Source organism: Crassostrea angulata, chromosome 6 (assembly GCF_025612915.1).
Source record: "Crassostrea angulata isolate pt1a10 chromosome 6, ASM2561291v2, whole genome shotgun sequence".
NCBI classification, from domain to species: Eukaryota; Metazoa; Mollusca; class Bivalvia; order Ostreida; family Ostreidae; genus Magallana; species Magallana angulata.
In genome coordinates, this window is record NC_069116.1 from 17,565,783 (window position 1) to 17,584,077 (window position 18,295).

The following is an 18,295-nucleotide window of genomic DNA, read 5'->3' on the forward strand; positions in this document are numbered from 1 at the left end:
AGAGAGAGAGAGAGAGAGAGATGTTCAGAAATGATTAAAAAGTTCACCAAATATTAATTTGACTGGTACATGATCAAATCTTTTAAAAAGCCCTTCTTCTGGGCTTTACAAGATTTGATCACTTGACCAACCAAGTTCATTTCTAATGAACTTTTTAAATTGCAGCTTATTTCTTAAATAAATATGCACATACAGAGAGAGAGAGAGAGAGAGAGAGAGAGAGAGAGAGAGAGAGAGAGATACAGACAGACAGACAGGACAGAAAGAGATGGTCAAACAAAGACAGACAGACAGATGGAGAGACAAAGATACAGAGAGATAGCTATACAGAGTGATACAGAGACAGCAAAAGAGAGGGAGACAGACAGGCATATGGACAAAAAGACAGACAGGGAGAAAGGGAGAGAGTGAGATAAAGACAGGTAGATATAGAGGTATATAGAGATAAACATGCAGAGAGAGAGACAGACAGAAATAGACAGACAGCTAGATGGATGCACAGGGGCAGACAAGGAAGGGGAAATACATATTATAGATCAATAGGCTGGATAAATAACGAGAAATGTTTAGTGAAAAACGTACAGCACACAGAGAGAGAGAGAGAGAGAGAGAGAGAGAGAGAGAGAGAGAGAGAGAGAGAGAGAGAAAACAGACAGCCACACAGACAGACAGACAAAGAGTCAGATGCACAGAGGGTAGAAGATAGAAGATATATTTTGATTGGATAGTACTTTTAAAAATATTATAGGGAGATATTCTTACGTACGGATTTATAGTTAATATCTGCATAAAGGGTAGGTCAATAGCTGCAAGAAATGTTTAGTGAAAAAACGTACAACAGAGAGAGAGAGAGAGAGAGAGAGAGAGAGAGAGAGAGAGAGAGAGAGTTTGACAGACAGACAGACAGACAATCAGATGGAGAGGCAGACAGACAGAGATAGATAGACAGAGACAGAGACACTGTGAAAGACACATGCAGAGAGACAGATAAAGAGAGAGAGAGAGAGGGAGAAACACACAGACATGTACTATGTAAGTAGAGATATTTAGACTTAAACATGCACATACAGAGAGAGAGAGAGAGAGAGAGAGAGAGAGAAAGAGAGAGAGAGCAACAAGAGAAGCAAGTAAAAGATATGCAGAGACAGAGACAGAAAAAAGTAGAAAAAAGGATGGATAGAAAGAGAAAAAATAAACAGAAATACATTGATGTGATCAAGAGGGTGGTCGTGGGGGGGGGGGGGGGGGGGTCTGGAACTCCCTTTCTTCTGGAAATTTTTTTTTTTAAGTAACCGAAAATATGCCTTGGACCTCAACCCTGGCAAATTCAAATATCTCTCGGACCACCCAACCCAAAACACGCTGAAAATGTCTAAACCACACAATCACGATAAATGATATACTAGTAAGTAGACAAGAAATAGGAGCGAGTAAGAAAGAGAAAGCTAGGGAGAGAGTATATGTATTTCAATTTATCATAAGAAATATTTTTCATCAATTTACATGTATCTAACTTTGTATGACGTAAGGAGTAAAGCTATTCAATTATAAATTCGTACATTGTAATTATTATTCAATCATTTTAATCGGTGAAATAGGTGTTTTAGTCATTTTTTAATAGGAAATATAGAGCGCAACTTTGATCAAGCAAAGTCCTTCAATCCGTTATATAGCCTTGGCCAGATCATTGAAGAAAATATTTTGTTTGTTCAAGCATTACATCAATGGTGTCTGAAAAAAGCTTCCTTTATATAGGCTGTTTTAGTAAAAAAAAAACCAAAAAACAAAAAGAACAACAAACACACACTCAGTAAAGAATAATGTTGATTTTAGGGGTCAATCTAGATTTTTTTTGGCAAAAAAAAGAAAAGAAATAGAAAACTTCCACCGTACAGTCATGATTAATATGTATATTGCATAAGTATCTATTCTTGATCTATAATTTTCGAAAAACACCACCAGCAAATATGAAATATAACGTTACGTTAATACAGGCACTTGACGATTATATTGTACACACGTGTTTTTTCGTGAAGAGAAAAGTTTTTTATAAAACGGAACGTAGGAGCCTGCAGTTAATTACACAGAATGGGAGTCTGCAAAAGGATGCAGACTGAGAGAGAGAGAGAGAGAGAGAGAGAGAGAGAGAGAGAGAGAGAGAGAGAGAGAGAGAGAGAGAGAGAGAGAGAGAGAGAGAGAGAGAGAGAGAATGTCACTTCTCAACTATATATATTTAGAATTACTTTTTATAATGTTTGGTCAAATGCTACATAATACACTGATAGTGAAAACGACTGGAATAATGACCGGGATAATTAGATCGGGCTCGTAATGGAAAATAAAATTTCGGAACTTTTTGAAAAACCGTCGGTTTCCGAAGGTACATGGCGGGAGGCTGAACATACAGTCATCACTTCGACAAACAGATCTAAGCTGAAGCCGTGAAGGTAATAAGTATTTCCTATGTTTATACTGATACTGTGCAAAAGTATTATTTAATTTGGTTATGTCTGATGGAAAAGTCGACCGAATTTTGCGCATTTAAGTTGATTCTGGGCCTAACGTGCTATATGACGTCACAGGTACACATGCTGTCGCTATAGGCTATTCCAGTCATACTTTAAATTTGATGTGTTATGGCTCGCTCATTAGTGATAAAACTGTAATACAAGCTTCACAAAATATTTTGTGATTTTTGGGTGCAAGATGCGGTAGGGATGTATGGCAATGCTGATTTGTTATGATTATAGGTTGAATACGTATATATAATTATATATATATTGTAACACAAACAAAACCATGATAATAATTTGAGAGTTTTGTGTTACTACGCAAGCAAAGAAGTTTCAAGACAGGGTCTACGAATAAGGTCAGAATGAACAGCTTGTATTGCCAAGATACCTATATTAAGTTAAAAACTTTCATTGCAATATTTGTAAGTTTTACCTTGAAGAAGGGCTGATAAGAATTCTTGTATTTTGAGTTGTGATGTTATTGACATGATTTTTCACAACAACAAATGAAGCACCGATCAAGAGTAGTCTTACTAATTTTTTTTTAGTTCCAATAATTGGTTGTGGTTAGCCTTTGGAATCCATTCTTATATATCGTTAAATGTTGAGACCATATTTAATGCACCAATCGTAATCACTGTAATCTGTAAAGTCTAAAAAGTGTGTGTAATACCCAACTTTTTTCAGCCAAAATTTAATCAAAATTGGGAAGTGCGGGACGAACAACAGTTTTCAGAGCGAGTAACAAAATGTTTCGAATGCTGCAGGACATGACTGCCGAAAATGTGTGTTATGCGAGTTTTATGAGTGTACAATGTACACTCAACATAAGAAATACCTTATTGTTAATGTAATTTCCATGTTTTGGAATATATATGAAACAGGTCCTGAAAAGTAAAGTCTCAACCGGGACTCGAACCCAGGGCCTCTGGTGTACCATGCCAGCGCTCTAACCACTGAACTATTGAGACCCTAGCCAATATATTGACTGACAGTTACACACCTATTAACCTGGTGACATACTCCCCCTGTTGGTAGAAATTCGTCCTTGAATTTATGAATAGAATTCTACGAGTTAAGAAAATGTTTTAGGGAGTGACCGTGGGATTTGTATGTTGGGCGCCAAATGTAACAGGTGGTGAAAAGTCAGGTCTCAACCGGAACTCGAACCCAGGGCCTCTGGCGTACCGTGCCAGCCCTCTAACCACTGAGCTATTGAGACCCAATTTATTGACTGACAGAGTGACAGTCACACACCTGTTAACCTGCATGGTGACATATAATAATTTTTTTTAGACCACTATTTCTTGCATCAAACAAGTCCTTGACAGTGAATTTGCCATTGCGTAACCAGGTGCTTTCGACTCCTTGCGTGATCAATGTTTATCTAATAATATTTAGTGTTGGATTTATCAAATTCACAAAACCACAATTACTTAAGGACATTGGGTTCTGCATTTAAAAGTCTTTGAAATTTTTTCTAAAGTACCCGTTATTTTTTAAAAATGTACATGCATAGATTAACGGAAATCAAAGTAAAATTTTGGGGTCTATACACTAGCTTCTTTCGGTGCTATGGAGTATTTAATATGATCTTTCTGCACTGAAAATGCAAATTGCCTCACTTTGTAATTTTTTTCATAGCAGTGAACCATGCCATCAAGTACAATTCTCACCTAAATGATATTATAGTCTCTTTGCACTGATAAAACACTATTTTTAGCCATTATGATTCAACATGCATTGAAATTATTCAAAAGTCTCAAACTTTTTCTCAAATTATAGTAAACTTGTCAGAAAAGAAAACCAAACGTATGGGTCTATGATATAAAATTTGATATGGCAATAAATAAGCTGGAATTGGAGTTAATTTATTCTTAACTTTTATGAAATATCAGTTAATATGCCAAATATATGTCAATGGAAATATTGAAAAATTGTTAAAACAGGGTTAATTTTCTCTAAAAATTAATTGGAAGTAGAAGGAGGAAATAAAAAAGTAGCAGGGGGGTCTGGGGGTCTTTCTTATAGCTACATTGTGTTTGAAATGCAATAATAGCCGGGTAATTAAGGCATAATAGGTGGGGGAATTCCCCTCCTCCCGGGTCTTAGAGACAACCCTGATAAAATATGTATTTCGGAACAACTCGAAGATATACCAATGGACAAACTATCTGGAAGTTTGGTCTGCACTTAAAATAATTAAGGAAGCTTAAGTTATGGTACTCTAAAACTGTTCATTTTCTTCTTTAAAACCTTCTGCCACAAAATATAGTCCCTTACTTAAGTCTATATATAATGTTAATTTTTAGCTCACCGAGACGAAGTCAGGGGGAGCTTATGCTATACCCTCGGCGTCGGCGTCGGCGTCCGGACCTGGTTAAAGTTTTTGTTGCAGGTCCTGTTTCTAAGCTATAACTTGTCCTATCTTCACCAAACTTGCATGGATGATGCATCTGGACCTACTTATGGACTTGAAAGACTTGGATGCTGAATCTTAGTCCTAAATTTCAGATGCTGGAGGATGTTAAGGTTGTTGGACCAGGTTAAAGTTTTTGTTGCAGGTGCCCTTTGATAGCAATATCTAAGTTACTGCAGGTCCGTACTTCACCAAACTTGCATGGATGGTGTGTCTTATGATACTGATGCACCAGACAGGCTTAAGTGCTGAATCAGAGCTATAGGTTTCGGATGCTGGAGGAGGTTAAGGTTTTTAGAGCAGGTTAAAGTTTTTGTTGCAGGTGCCCTTTGATAGCAATATCTAAGTTACTGCTGGTCCGTACTTCACCAAACTTGCATGGATGGGGTGTCTTATGATACTGATGCACCAGGCAGGCTTGGGTGCTGAATCTGAGCTATAGGTTACAGATGCTGAAGGAGGTTAAGGTTTTTAGAGCTGGTTAAAGTTTTTGTTGCAGGTGCCCTCTGATGATTATATCTTAGTTACTACTTGTCCTAACTTCACCAGACTTCCATGGATGGTGCGTCTTATGATACTGATGCACCTGACAGGCTTGAATGCTGAATCTGAGCCATAGGTTTCGGATGCTGGAGGAGATTTAAGGTTTTTAGAGCTGGTTAAAGTATTTGAAACAGGTGTCCTCTGATGATTATATCTTAGTTATTACTTGTCCTAACTTCACCAAACTTCCATGGATGGTGTGTCTTATGATACTGATGCACCTGACAGGCTTGAATGCTGAGTCTGAGCCATAGGTTTCAGATGCTGGATATGGTTAAGTTTTTTGGAACAGGTCACATGTTTAATAGATAATAGTACTATTTCAAACTTGCATAGCTGATTAAACTGTAATATGAATGAATCACAGAAGAAGCTTCAGATGCAGAGCTTGATCTCGATTATCAAGGATGCTAAAAAATATATCTTAGTTATTACAGGTCCTAACTTCACCAAACTTGAATGGATGGTGTGTCTTATGATACAGATGCACCTGACAGGCATGGATGTTGAATCTGAGCCATAGGTTGCGGATGCTGGAGCAGGTTAAGGTTTTAATTGCTAGTGCCCTCTATATCTTAGTTATTACTGGTCTGAACTTCACCAAACTTGCATGGAGATGCGTCTTATGTATACTGATGCACCTGACAGGCTTGAATGCTGAATCTGAGCCATAGGTTTCGGATGCTGGTTGAGGTTTAGTTTTTTTGGAACAGGTCACATGTTTTATAGATGATAGCTTGCATAGTTGATTTAGGCGAGAGAAATTTAATTTTTAGTTTTACGGATCCGCCGACCCAATTTTTCCGATTTTGTAAAAAAAAAAATAATGAAAAAAAATTCGTATCTTCGGAAATTTTTCCGGAATTTTCAAGTTTGACCGATCTTGGTTTTAAAATTACTTTATTTTATTTGAAATCTGCAAAACGTTTGACAAAGGGAGCTTTTAAAATCAAGTGTAAGCGTCTCTATAACATGGAGTATTTAAGATGGAGGTCAGCCATGCATGGTTTGGCTTAAAAGTTTTTATGAAAAGCAAAGAAAATATGTCATCCTGAACAAGTTTAGTAAGGTTAATACCAATGATCTTGAAACAAACACAAAGTACACAATGGATAGTGGACAAATTAAACTTAATATTATAAGTTCAAGCAAATAATATGTAATTTTGATTAATAAAAGTTTGCCCCCAGTTTTTTATTTTTTTTATTTTCCCTCCTCCGACCCAAATTTTTTGCCAAAAAATCCGTAAAACTAAAAATTAAATTTCTCTCGCCTTAACTATATTATAAATTAAACGCAGAGGTTGCTTCAGATGCAGAGCCTGATCTCCATTATCAAGGATGCTAATGAAATTTCCTACTTCACTCAAACCAGCTCGAAAGATAGATGTGTTTGTTGATAAATGATATAACATGATTCCTATGATATAGTATTGTATGGTATGAAACATTATTGTTTAATATGATACAATATAATATCATATGTAATATAATAAAAAGTTATATGATACGATATGATATTGTATCATTTTTTTTTAATATATTTTATGTTATGATATTGTATCATGATATCGTTATGTATAGTATTCCCCATTTCAAGAACGTGAGTTATTTCCCCTAATTGGAACTCTCCTATTGTAAAACTGCGCATGCGTTAAAATATACGTCTACTTCCGCGGGCGTTCTTGACAACTGTCAAAATGGACGTACGTACGAAAAGCTCTGCTTCGGGATACCGCTCAAGAAAGTATTGTTGTATATGTAGTAATTATAGGGGGAAAACCGTAGAAGGACAAGTCGTCAGTCTCCACAGATTTCCAAGCGATGCAGATAAACGTAGAATATGGCTGCAGCGAGCAAGGTTAGTGCGCAAGGACTTCACCTACACCAAGAATTCGTACGTGTGTTCTTCACATTTCGTGAATGGTAGCGGCCCCTCTGCAGCCCATCCTTTGCCGTCGATATTTCCGAACAAGGTGTTCAAAACTTCGGTTAGTATAAACGATAAAACATGTTTGATTCACATTCGTGGGGGGGGGGGGGGGTAAATCCAGCATATCTTGTAAGATAACGTATGTAATGAATGATTTTGAGTTTAGTGTTTGAATGATAATGTTGGAAGTTGTTATGCTTCAATCATCTAGTAATATTCCTCAATTATGTTTAAAAGTTTTTGTCATTGTTTATTTATTTTTTGAATGTATCTTATTTATTAACTATCATTGAGTGTTTTTGTGTATGTAAATTAATGTGTTAAAGGGGGGTGGGTTCAGAGATAGAGCAAACATTTGAATTAGTCAAGAGCAACATTACTTTGCAATCCAGGCACCCTCAACCACAAATGCCCCAGCTGTTCCCTTTTCTCATGAGCCAGGTGTACAGGGCAATCAGCTTCCTGAGAGTGAGGATAACCAGGATAGCCTTGAACAAACAGGTTCTACATAATTTGTGACTATTACTTAATATAACTGATATAAATTTAATGAGAAACTTAAAAATTTGCTACATATTTTTTATAATGTATTTCAAGGTGGTATGGGACAGCTCCATATTGTGATGCAATTCTTATCAGAAAAAAAAACATAATTGCATGCATGATTTTAAAATTTTTTCTTTTCTGAAAATTTTACCCAACAGTGTAGCGCAATGCGTTACATTATAATTATAAATCTATAAGTCATGAGTTCGAATCCCTTACTGATATGCAGTATATATAATTTGAATTTCAGATGACCCGTTAAAGGATTCCCTAAATATGCATGATTATCATAAAGACTGGACAACATGTGCTGGTGAAGTTCCAAAAAATAAGGAAACTCAGACTATTTTGTTAACTGTAGATTCATCAACACAGACTGATGAATCCTTTTTTAACAGCATGGCCATGAAAAAGTGTGTTTCCTCCTCTGCAGAAACACAGACTGATGGAAAGCTTTTCATTGATAAAGGGATTCAAGTTTCTAGACCTGTGTTCACCTTTGAAGATGTAGAACAGGATGACTCCAAAATTTTATTCTACACAGGTATTCCTAACAAAGAGACATTTAATGCTGTGTTTGATGAGATAAAGGATAATGCACTCGAAAGTACAACACGTGTAGGGATTTCATCTTCAAATCAAGGACGACCAAGAAGACTAAGGATTATTGACGAGTTTTTTCTTGTTCTCATGAGACTACGGCTGGGATTACTCCTAGAGGATTTATCAGACAGGTTTAATGTTAGTGTTTCAACTTGCAGCAATATTTTTAATTTATGGATTGATTTTTTGTTTGTTCAGTTGCAGCCTTTGATAATGTGGCCATCCAAAGAAACAATATATGCCACCATGCCATGTTCATTTAAGGGAAAATTTAGTAACTGCAGAGTCATATTAGACTGTACTGAAGTTTTTGTGCAAACACCTAGTTCTCTTGCTAACAAGTCATTACTCTACAGTGATTATAAATCCCATATGACATTTAAAGGACTCATAGGCATCAGCCCAGCAGGTGTTACAACATTTGTTTCAGACCTTTGGGGGGGAAGTATAAGTGACAAACAATTAACAAAGAATTGCGGAATTTTAGATTTGTGTGAAGTTGGCGATGCTATCATGGCAGATAAGGGTTTCATCATTTCAGATCTAACTACGCCAAAGGGTATTCATCTTATTATTCCCCCTTTCAAGAAAAAAAATACACAAATGTCCAGAAGTGATGTCTTACTGACTCGTGAAATAGCACATCTTAGAATACATGTTGAAAGACAAATGGAAAGAATTAAGAACTTTCATATTTTTGAAGGTGTGATGCAGTTAAGTATGGCATCTCAGTGTTCTAAAATTTGGAAAATTTGTGTTGCTTTGACAAATCTCCTTCCCCCTTTGTGTACTGTTCCAGAATATGACATTGCTTCATAGCTAAATAGTGAAAATGTGCTTGCATACAATTTAAGGTTCTTATGATAGAAAAAAATATTCCTATAACTTGTTCAATGTCTGCTTCCAATATATATAGCTATAGTTATTTGATGAGATTTTCATATTTTTTAATTGCATGTGCATAAATTCAGTCTCATTATAAAGAAGTGCATGCACACATATTGAGTACTAAGAACTCATACTTTTTGCAAAACATATTTAAAATCTTCTAATTATATTTATATATATATAAAACAATACTTCTGAATTTTTATACATTTAATGTATGACAACAGCAGGACATAGAGTTATAGGCTATCTTAAAAGCAATGACCACCATGAAAATATTAATGTACGTATGTATCAAATCATATTCATATTCTGCCAAATCATATTCTGCCAATGAATTGTTTGTCATTAAGGTAATATTAATTCATTGACAGGTACATGTATTTGTATATCTTAATTTATAGATAAGGATTTTTGCACAACTCTCACAATTCTCATTCAAATATTTTGTACAATTGTTGTAATTGGTTTAGTACAATTGTTGTATGGTTGAAATCAAAAGAATTGTGAAGCATTGATTTTTCCATTCTGTATAATTGGCATTAAGTTTCACAAAATGAAAAAATGAAGTTTTTTCAACATTACATGTATATCAACTTGTTATTCCTTCTGCAATAAAGGAATAGAATACCTGAACTGCTATCCATTTTAAGTTCTAAAAATGTATCAACACTGGCGTCGGAGGCAAATTAAAGGGGGGGGGGGGGGCTAGACTAATCCTCAGAAATCTTGACAAGCAAAAAAAAAAAAAAAAAAAAAAAACCTAATTCCCAAAATCATGACATTGCTAATCCATGGTGGGGGGGGGGGGGGGGGATACCTAGAGTTCCCAAATTTTTTTTACCCCTAATCGTGAAATTCCTATTCCGGGGGGGGGGGGGGGGGGGGGGGTTGAAGAATATTTGAATCTTTTTAAAGTAAATTTAGGAACAATTATGTTTGCAGCGACAAAAAGTGGGGGGAGGGGGTGAACCTTCTTTTTTGCTATTTGCCTAATGGTTAGGTCTAACTTTGCAAAAAGAGTGGGGGGTGGGGGCCTAAGCCCTCCTAGCCCCCCGGTTCCGACGCCTATGATAATAAAACAACTGAGCAAAGGGGACTGAAGATCCATGTTGCAATTTATTTCAGAGACCTTAACAACCTCTGTGTGAATAGTTCTGGAAGCATGCTTTTCAGATAAAAATCATTAAGTCTATTTAAACATTTCAACCAGAATGATTCATCAAAATATATTCTTTCTACAGAAAGTGGTGGCTTCAGTGTCCATATAACAAAATCACACCATTGTTTATTACAAATTGCCATTTGACCTTGTACCTGAAAATAATAATTATGGTTTGTTTTTAGTTTTAAATTTTGATTTTCATCAAGTGAACAACAAAATTCAGAATCAAGTCCACATTCAGCTGGTGAAAGGATTCGCCATCTGTCTGATGCTGGACATTTAATTTCTAGCAGACCAATCTCACCAGTTGGTAATGTAACAATACCATCAGGACTACAACCTAGATGAGGGTATTTTGGATTAACAATAAGTCCTGACTGACTCACTATATATGAAGGATATAGTTTACAATAAAATCTCCTAGCAGCAGGCTCGTGTTCAATTCCCCACCTGACAAATTTGTTGGTAGGAAAGGAAACATCATACAAAAAGCATTTCAATAAATTTTGGGGGTCAGTTTCTGGCCTTAGCTTACAAATTTTTCCAAAATTTGAACTTGTCAACCTTCCTTTCCTGCATTCAAACCAGTTCTGACTTTTGTTTTGACCCTTTGTAAGTTTTTCAATTTTGGCACAATCAGCATCTGACACAGAGAGAGACTCAAAATATTTGCACAAATCACTTTGTACTTGTGAATTACACATATCTACACTATCATGATACATAAATAAAATATTATGAAGCAATGGTATATTTTCCTCAGTACCATCTTTTTTCTTTGCAAAATATGTAAGCCAGCCTGCTTTAGATTTTTTTTCAACAAGAGTTTTTCTAAATCTTTCTACGTTGAATGTTGTTGATGCTATGATGCTGTTAGTTGCAGATTTGCTGGTTTTATTTTCTTGAACTGATGAACAGCCAAATGAAAACTTTTTGAATTTTATTTCACTGCACTTTTTTGGACTAAGTTTTCTTTTCCTTGGGTTGTTCCACACACATTTTGTTGACGTACATGAAAGAAGACCACTTTTCTTTTTTTCAGCAATGTCAGCAATTGTATAAAGTAATGCAGAAATGTGGTTGCACGCCTCACCAAAACTGTGATTTAATGATAATAGAAAAATATATCTGTAATTATTTATTTAAAAATAACTTCACACTTTTCATGAGTTATATCTAAAGTGAAACAAGTACTTCATAGAAACACAAAGATTAAGTTTTTAAGTTTTTTCCTCATCTTTTTTTTATTTAAATTTTTTTTTTGGTAATTAAGATATTGATTATATGTATTTACACTCGGACCAGTGCCAAGAGTATGTCAATTTTTTTCTTTTCACTCTATATATCATTGAAAACCAACGTTTTTTAAAGATTCGTTAAAAAATAACCCCTTAATTAATTTTGAAAAAATTGGATTGACCAATTCAAAATATAAAGTTCTCTATTTAATTTTTTGGCATCATATTTATTGCAAAAGATATATAGTATAATAGAGTCTTTAAAAAATATCTTTGTGTTGTGTTTGAAATATCATAATTTACAAATGAGTCGTCAAAAAACTATTTCAACTTTTGTCAAAAAGTGCAAATTGAATCTAATTAAATCAATGAAAAATTATTCAAAATCTGACAAAAAATAACAACAAAAACCCTTTTAAATATGTCTTGTTTCAATGAAATGTATAGGGAAAAAGGAAAAGTGTACATACTTCTGGCACGATAGTGTACACAATTACAATTAACATACCCTGCTGTACAGGTGCAATGTGCAGCGAACACATTGCCTGTAACCTTTGACAAAAATGTTGACACATCATAGTCAGGACGCTTGCTCATGTCAGCTGATGGGAATGATGGTATAACTTTACAACGTATGGCACAATGAGAACTTTCATTATTGATAGGGTTGTATTCCACCGAATGGACATGTTTATCTTCAAGGAACACTTTTGATTTAAGTTGACGTTTAGTGTTCATTTTGATTACAAGATAATTATAAATATCTTTCTCTGAAAAATCGGGAATGTTAGTAAAATCTGATGACCAGTTAGACAGAGTGCGGATATCGGGTATAGGTTCTCCATCTGGAAAAGTTGACGATTTGGAGTTTTTCTCAGACTGATTGTTTTGCCCTTGGACAGCCGTTAGTTTAAGAATAATAACGCCGCGTGCTCTTTCGACAAGTTCCTTTTTGCTACCTGATATTATTTGATTATTCTCTCTCAAAAATTCTCTTAGTTTGGCGATCGTCCAGTCATTAAATAGCGTTAATTCGGCGGAGGCGTCCATAACAACATACGTTGTAGTCAGCGGAAGTTACGCTAACAAAGAAGAGTTCCAATTTTATAAGGGAAATAACTCACGTTCTTGAAGTGGGGAATTGTATATTATGATACAATATTGTATAATATTGTATTGTATTATTAATTTATTATTTTATCACATGATACTTTTACATAAGATATTGCAAAATATAATATTGTATCCTATGATACAATATTTTATATTCTATAATATTGTATCATACGATATTGTATAATAAAATGATATGATATTAGTTTCTGTATAAATATAGAATTATATCACATGAAATTGTATAATATGATACTGTAATATTATATAATATCGTATCATACGATATGATACAATATCATATTATGTATCAAAAATGATACAGTATCATACAATATCATACTATATTATACAATCTAATATCATATGTTTCAATGTTATGATGTATTATGTATTGTTATACTTTCATGTTAAATACTGAAATCTGATTGGTTAAGACGCAGTTAATAATATTTACTATTACCCTCAGCGTTAGCAACGCACTTGGCAACGGGTAACAATAAAAAATGTTACATGCGCGAAAATTATGCGCGTAGGGTTCGCTGTAGAATTCACGTTATTCCTATATAAAAGCAGTAAAATTTTCTTAAAAATTTTAAAAAAGACATTCAGTATAACAAAATAAATAGTGCCTGTTTGGGAGGATAACAGTTGAAATTGACACCCCCTCGAAAACCATTGTCAACCTCCGCTTCGCGTCGGTTGACAATGGTTTTCTCGGGGTGTCAATTTCAACTGTTACCCTCCCAAACAGGCACTATTTATATAATATGATATTGTAATATAATACTATATTGTTTTATATATTATAATATTGTATTATTTGATCAAATACAATAACTTATAACACAATGCAATGTCATATCATACCTTACAATATCATATCTCATCATTGTTTATTATGGTATTTCATTGTATTATATGATATATGTATCATAAATGTTGTAAATATGATAGGATGCAATATTAAATTTTATATTATTGTATTGATTAACATATGAACATATGATTATCATACAAGTTTTTAACACATGATATATGATATTGTGTCAAAACAGAATCCATGAATATCGAAGATCATAAAGTATGATTTTCATTTAATATGATAAAGGTGGTCTCATAAGGTGAAGTCTCAAAAGGGTGATGTCTCATCTCGGTGAGCTTTGTAATCTGTGATTACCTATGTTTAAAAATATGTAAACAGGGATTGATATTACCTTTTTCCACTTGCAAATTTTAACTAGTGGAATTATTTTTTACTGGTAAAATTCAACTTTTACATGCATTTTTCCTCTCATAGTATTATTTGAATAATTAAAAAGAAAAACTGTGTTAATACAGTACAGTTAACGCAGGTCCTATATTTTTCGGTGCACCCCCGGGGTCCAGATTGCAACAGGTGTCTCAGGTAAAACCGCGTAACCCCGCAGAAGAGTCGTCCTGCAAGTCAACAGTGCAATGGTCCTGACGATAAATTACAGGTCAACGAAAGTATCTGTCTGAAACGCTAGTTATCTCCCAGGCGTAACAAATTAATTGACAGCTACACGCAACTACATGTATATATCATTTTATTTATGGAACTATCTAAAATAAAATATTTTTTTTAGCTGACTGAGACGAAGTCAGAGGGAGCTTATGCTATACAGGTAGCACCTTGGCACAAAGCATCATTGGGTGAAGGGGAGCCAAGTTTGTTAAAATGAAGGGCCACGCTCTCTTTCAAGGGGAGATAATTAGGATTTATTGAAAATTTGTTGATATTTTTCAAAAATCTTCTCTTCAAAAACCATTTGGCCAGAAAAGCTGAAACTTGTATAGAAGCATCCTCAGATAGTGTAGATTTAAATTGGTACAAATTATTGTTAGGGGGGGGGGGGGTAAGGTGGGGCCACAATGGGGGTCAAAGATTTACATAGAATATTTAGAGTAAACCTTTAAAAATCTTCTCAGAAACCAATCAGCCAGAAAAGATGAAGCATCCTCATGTAATGTAGATTTAGAGTTGTGAAAAACATGACCCCCAGGGGTAGGTTGGGGCCACAAAAGAAGGTATATCCTTTACATAGGAATATACGAGGGTTGTTAGAAAAGTTTGCGGACAAAGTGATTTATGGCAAAATTACTGTGTTCTTTATAGGTTGATATATGTTTTATTAAATTACTATCATGTAAAAATAAGTATGCAAAAAATCATATGATTTTGAAGTTGTTTTCAAAAGATACAGCGATTTTATTTTGCATAAATTGGATTTATGAAGCACCATTTCATATTTCTACGAAGTCAGGTGACTTCAAATTACTGAAAGGCAATTTAAACCTGTCACTCTTTTTCAAAGTAAACGTCTTAAGTTCACACCCTTTCATGCCATTAACCCATTTATAAAACGCATGTTCACACCATTATTTGTCAAATTTTTGTACAATGTCTTTTGTGTCATATCGTAGATCATTTAGGTCCAAAAATCTCTGTCCACTCAGCTTCGACTTCAGATAAGCATATAAAGTGAAATTCATGGGTGCAAGATCCGGGATGTATGGGGGGGGGGGGGGGGTGCTGCAAGAGTTCAAGATATCACTTTTTTCCATTTTCAAACCTTCAATTCCAATTGTGGTTCCAATTGTAAACCTTTGTCCTATAAAAATAGCAACATCTAAGAACCTTTGGTCTCCATTGGAGATTTTTTTGCGTGCACACAAAATTTAATGACGGCCCAGTGCTCCAAGGTGTCCATTTACGTTAACGTTTTTGTCTCATTTTTAAATGAGTTGAATCCTCAGGTAGTGTAGATTCAAATTTGTGAAATTCATGACCCCCAGGGGTGGGGTGGGGCCACAATGGGGGGGGGGGGAGGGGGTCAAAGTATTGCATAGGAATATATAGAGTCAATCTTTAAAAATCTTCTTCTCAGAAACTTATCAGCCAGGAAAGCTGAAACTTGTGTGGAAGCATTCTCAGGTAGTGTAGATTCAAAGTTGTGAAAATCATGACCCCCCCGGGGGTAGGGTGGGGCCACCATGGGGGTCAAATTTTACAATGGAATATATAGAGTAAATATTTAAAAATCTTCTTCTCAGAAAGTAATCAGCCAGGAAAGCTTAAACTTGTGTGGAACCATCCCCAGAAAGTGTAGGTTCAAAGTTGTGAAAATCATGATCCCCTGGGGTAGAGTGGGGCCACAATAGGGGGGTGAAAGTTTAACAAAGGAATATATAGAGTAAATCTTTAAAAACCTTCTTCTAAGAAACTAATCAGCCAGGAAAGCTGAAACTTGTGTGCAAGCATGTTAATTACATTAACATTCACAATGTTAATTTAACAACAATCAATGACCTTGACTATATTTAATCAATTTGATCATTTCTTTTGATGTCATTTTGGTTTATATCTGCAAACATTATTACTTTTAAGCATTAGGCTTCGTTGTCGTTCTTCTCTATGTATGATGATCTTCAACTTCTCCGCTGTTGTAAAAGAAATTTTTAAGTCAACTTTGGAGGGTGCATATTGTACATGAATGTGTATTATACACGGTACATTACGATACATAGGAATATAGAAATAGGAAACATTTAAGGTGGCTCTATACACCCACAGTTTATTCCAATTTTCAATAGAAGACCACAAAACATATACTTATCAAATATTAAAATGACGATAGGGATACTATAGGTATTTTTAAAGAATTTTTTAATGTTTTTTCGTGTTTTTGTAAAATATTTTTTAAAAAGACAGCTATCAACAAATTGAGAGAAATTATTTTGTCATATGATGGATATTTCCTTCGGACACATAAAAAAAATATAACACTTCTTAACATTCAAAAATGTTATTATTGCAATTTTTTTTAGTATTTCCCCAAAACATATTTTTTAATATTTTCTTACTCTGTTGACAAATCATCTGAAAAAGTTGATTGATGTTATAAGAAAATGTATTTTAATAAATGTGAAATAAAAAATTGAAAGAAAACAATTGCAAATAAACACAAAAAATATTTTAAATTTTATTTGGTATGAAAGTTCCTCATGTAAGGGTTATCGTTCCTAATTCCCAAGGCCCAAACACCTTGGGGACTTTTCATTTCTGAGTTGAAGAAAATTTCCTAAATATAATGTTGGAATGATAAATACATGGATGCATATTTCATTATAGACTTTGCCCTGTATAAGTGAATATATTCGCTTTAGTGCAAAACTAAGTCAAATAAATAAAGGGGAACATTGACTAGGCTAATAGGATTTATGTATCCCAACCTGAGAGAAATTCAAAGCAACCCTCTCATCCCCGTTAGGTGTCGATATTAATGTGCATTAAAGTATATTATAATAGAAATATTTTCACCTGTTTAGAATTTTTCTTTCACGGTATTCAACCAAAAAATACGTTTTAGAAATTTTTGGAAAGTTAAAAAATGTATTGTTCTCAATGGGAATCGAACTCATGACCTACTGGTTTGTAGGGAACCCACTAACCCACTGCGCTACGGTGTAACATATCTATGATGCTAAAGAAACTCTTTAAAAATTTATACTTGATTTTATTGTTTATTTCGATAAATAATATCACACAACGTGAAGGTGTCACATACCACATTACTTGTAAGTAATGAATTTTCCAATTATCAAATTAAATCTATCCATTTAACAAATTTTTCAAAATAGCGGTTCCCATACAATTCACCTCAGTTTAAATCAGCCAGTACCGGAAATGCATGTTTCCAGATTTACTTTTTTGCGTACTGCGTCATCAAAAAGTGGTGTATAGAGCCACCTTAAAAATATCTTTTTTCAAAAAACCGCTTGCCTAGAAAAACTGTATTTTCACCAAAACAAACTCAGAAAGTGTAGATTTAAATTCTTTCAAATCAAAATCTTGAGGACTATGGTGGGGCAACATTGGGATTCCAATTCGACAAAGGAAAATATCTTAATTATTCAAAAAATAAAATGTTATGATATATATATGGTTTTACTTATATGTAAGCATTTTGACATATTGCTGATTCTTTCAGATTGTTTAGACTTTGACCCCTGGGCGATTTCATTGGCCTCACAAATGGTTCAGAGTTTAATGTAGGTTTATATCCCATATGATATACCGTATTTTACGGGGCATAGGCCGGTATTTTTTTTCTCCGATGAGCGAGCCCCGGCCTATCCCCCGGGATCGGCTAATCGTAGACTTGAAGTTGAAAAAATTAAACAGTAAAATATAAAATTCACTGTTTTTATCCATTGTACTGTTGTAGCAGTTTACTATGAGGGTTGGGTCTTTTCTATAGCATTGAATCATGATTTTTTGAAGTATACACTCTCATAACTGCAGCGGTGT

At 34.5% G+C, this 18,295-nt stretch overlaps 2 protein-coding genes and 1 non-coding gene across 3 annotated transcripts; 1 reads left to right on the plus strand and 2 right to left on the minus strand.

The window, feature by feature from the left end:
• Positions 1 to 3,411: 3,411 nt before the first annotated feature.
• Trnat-ggu (transfer RNA threonine (anticodon GGU)) lies at positions 3,412 to 3,484 on the minus strand. Its single transcript has one exon. It is a non-coding gene; the product is annotated as a tRNA-Thr (tRNA).
• A 3,631-nt stretch (positions 3,485 to 7,115) lies between these two features.
• Positions 7,116 to 10,096, plus strand: LOC128188686 (uncharacterized). Its single transcript, XM_052859892.1, has 3 exons — positions 7,116 to 7,465; positions 7,800 to 7,908; positions 8,204 to 10,096. The coding sequence occupies exons 1-3, from the start codon at positions 7,175 to 7,177 to the stop codon at positions 9,373 to 9,375; spliced, it is 1,572 nt and encodes a 523-aa protein (XP_052715852.1). The 5' UTR covers positions 7,116 to 7,174; the 3' UTR covers positions 9,376 to 10,096.
• Positions 10,097 to 10,511: 415 nt separating this feature from the next.
• On the minus strand, positions 10,512 to 12,970 carry LOC128190354 (uncharacterized). Its single transcript, XM_052862377.1, has 2 exons — positions 12,356 to 12,970; positions 10,512 to 11,707 (listed from the first exon to the last, which is right to left on the minus strand). Exons 1-2 carry the CDS (start codon positions 12,895 to 12,897, stop codon positions 10,564 to 10,566), a joined length of 1,686 nt encoding a protein of 561 aa, XP_052718337.1. The 5' UTR covers positions 12,898 to 12,970; the 3' UTR covers positions 10,512 to 10,563.
• Between the last annotated feature and the right edge of the window lie 5,325 nt (positions 12,971 to 18,295).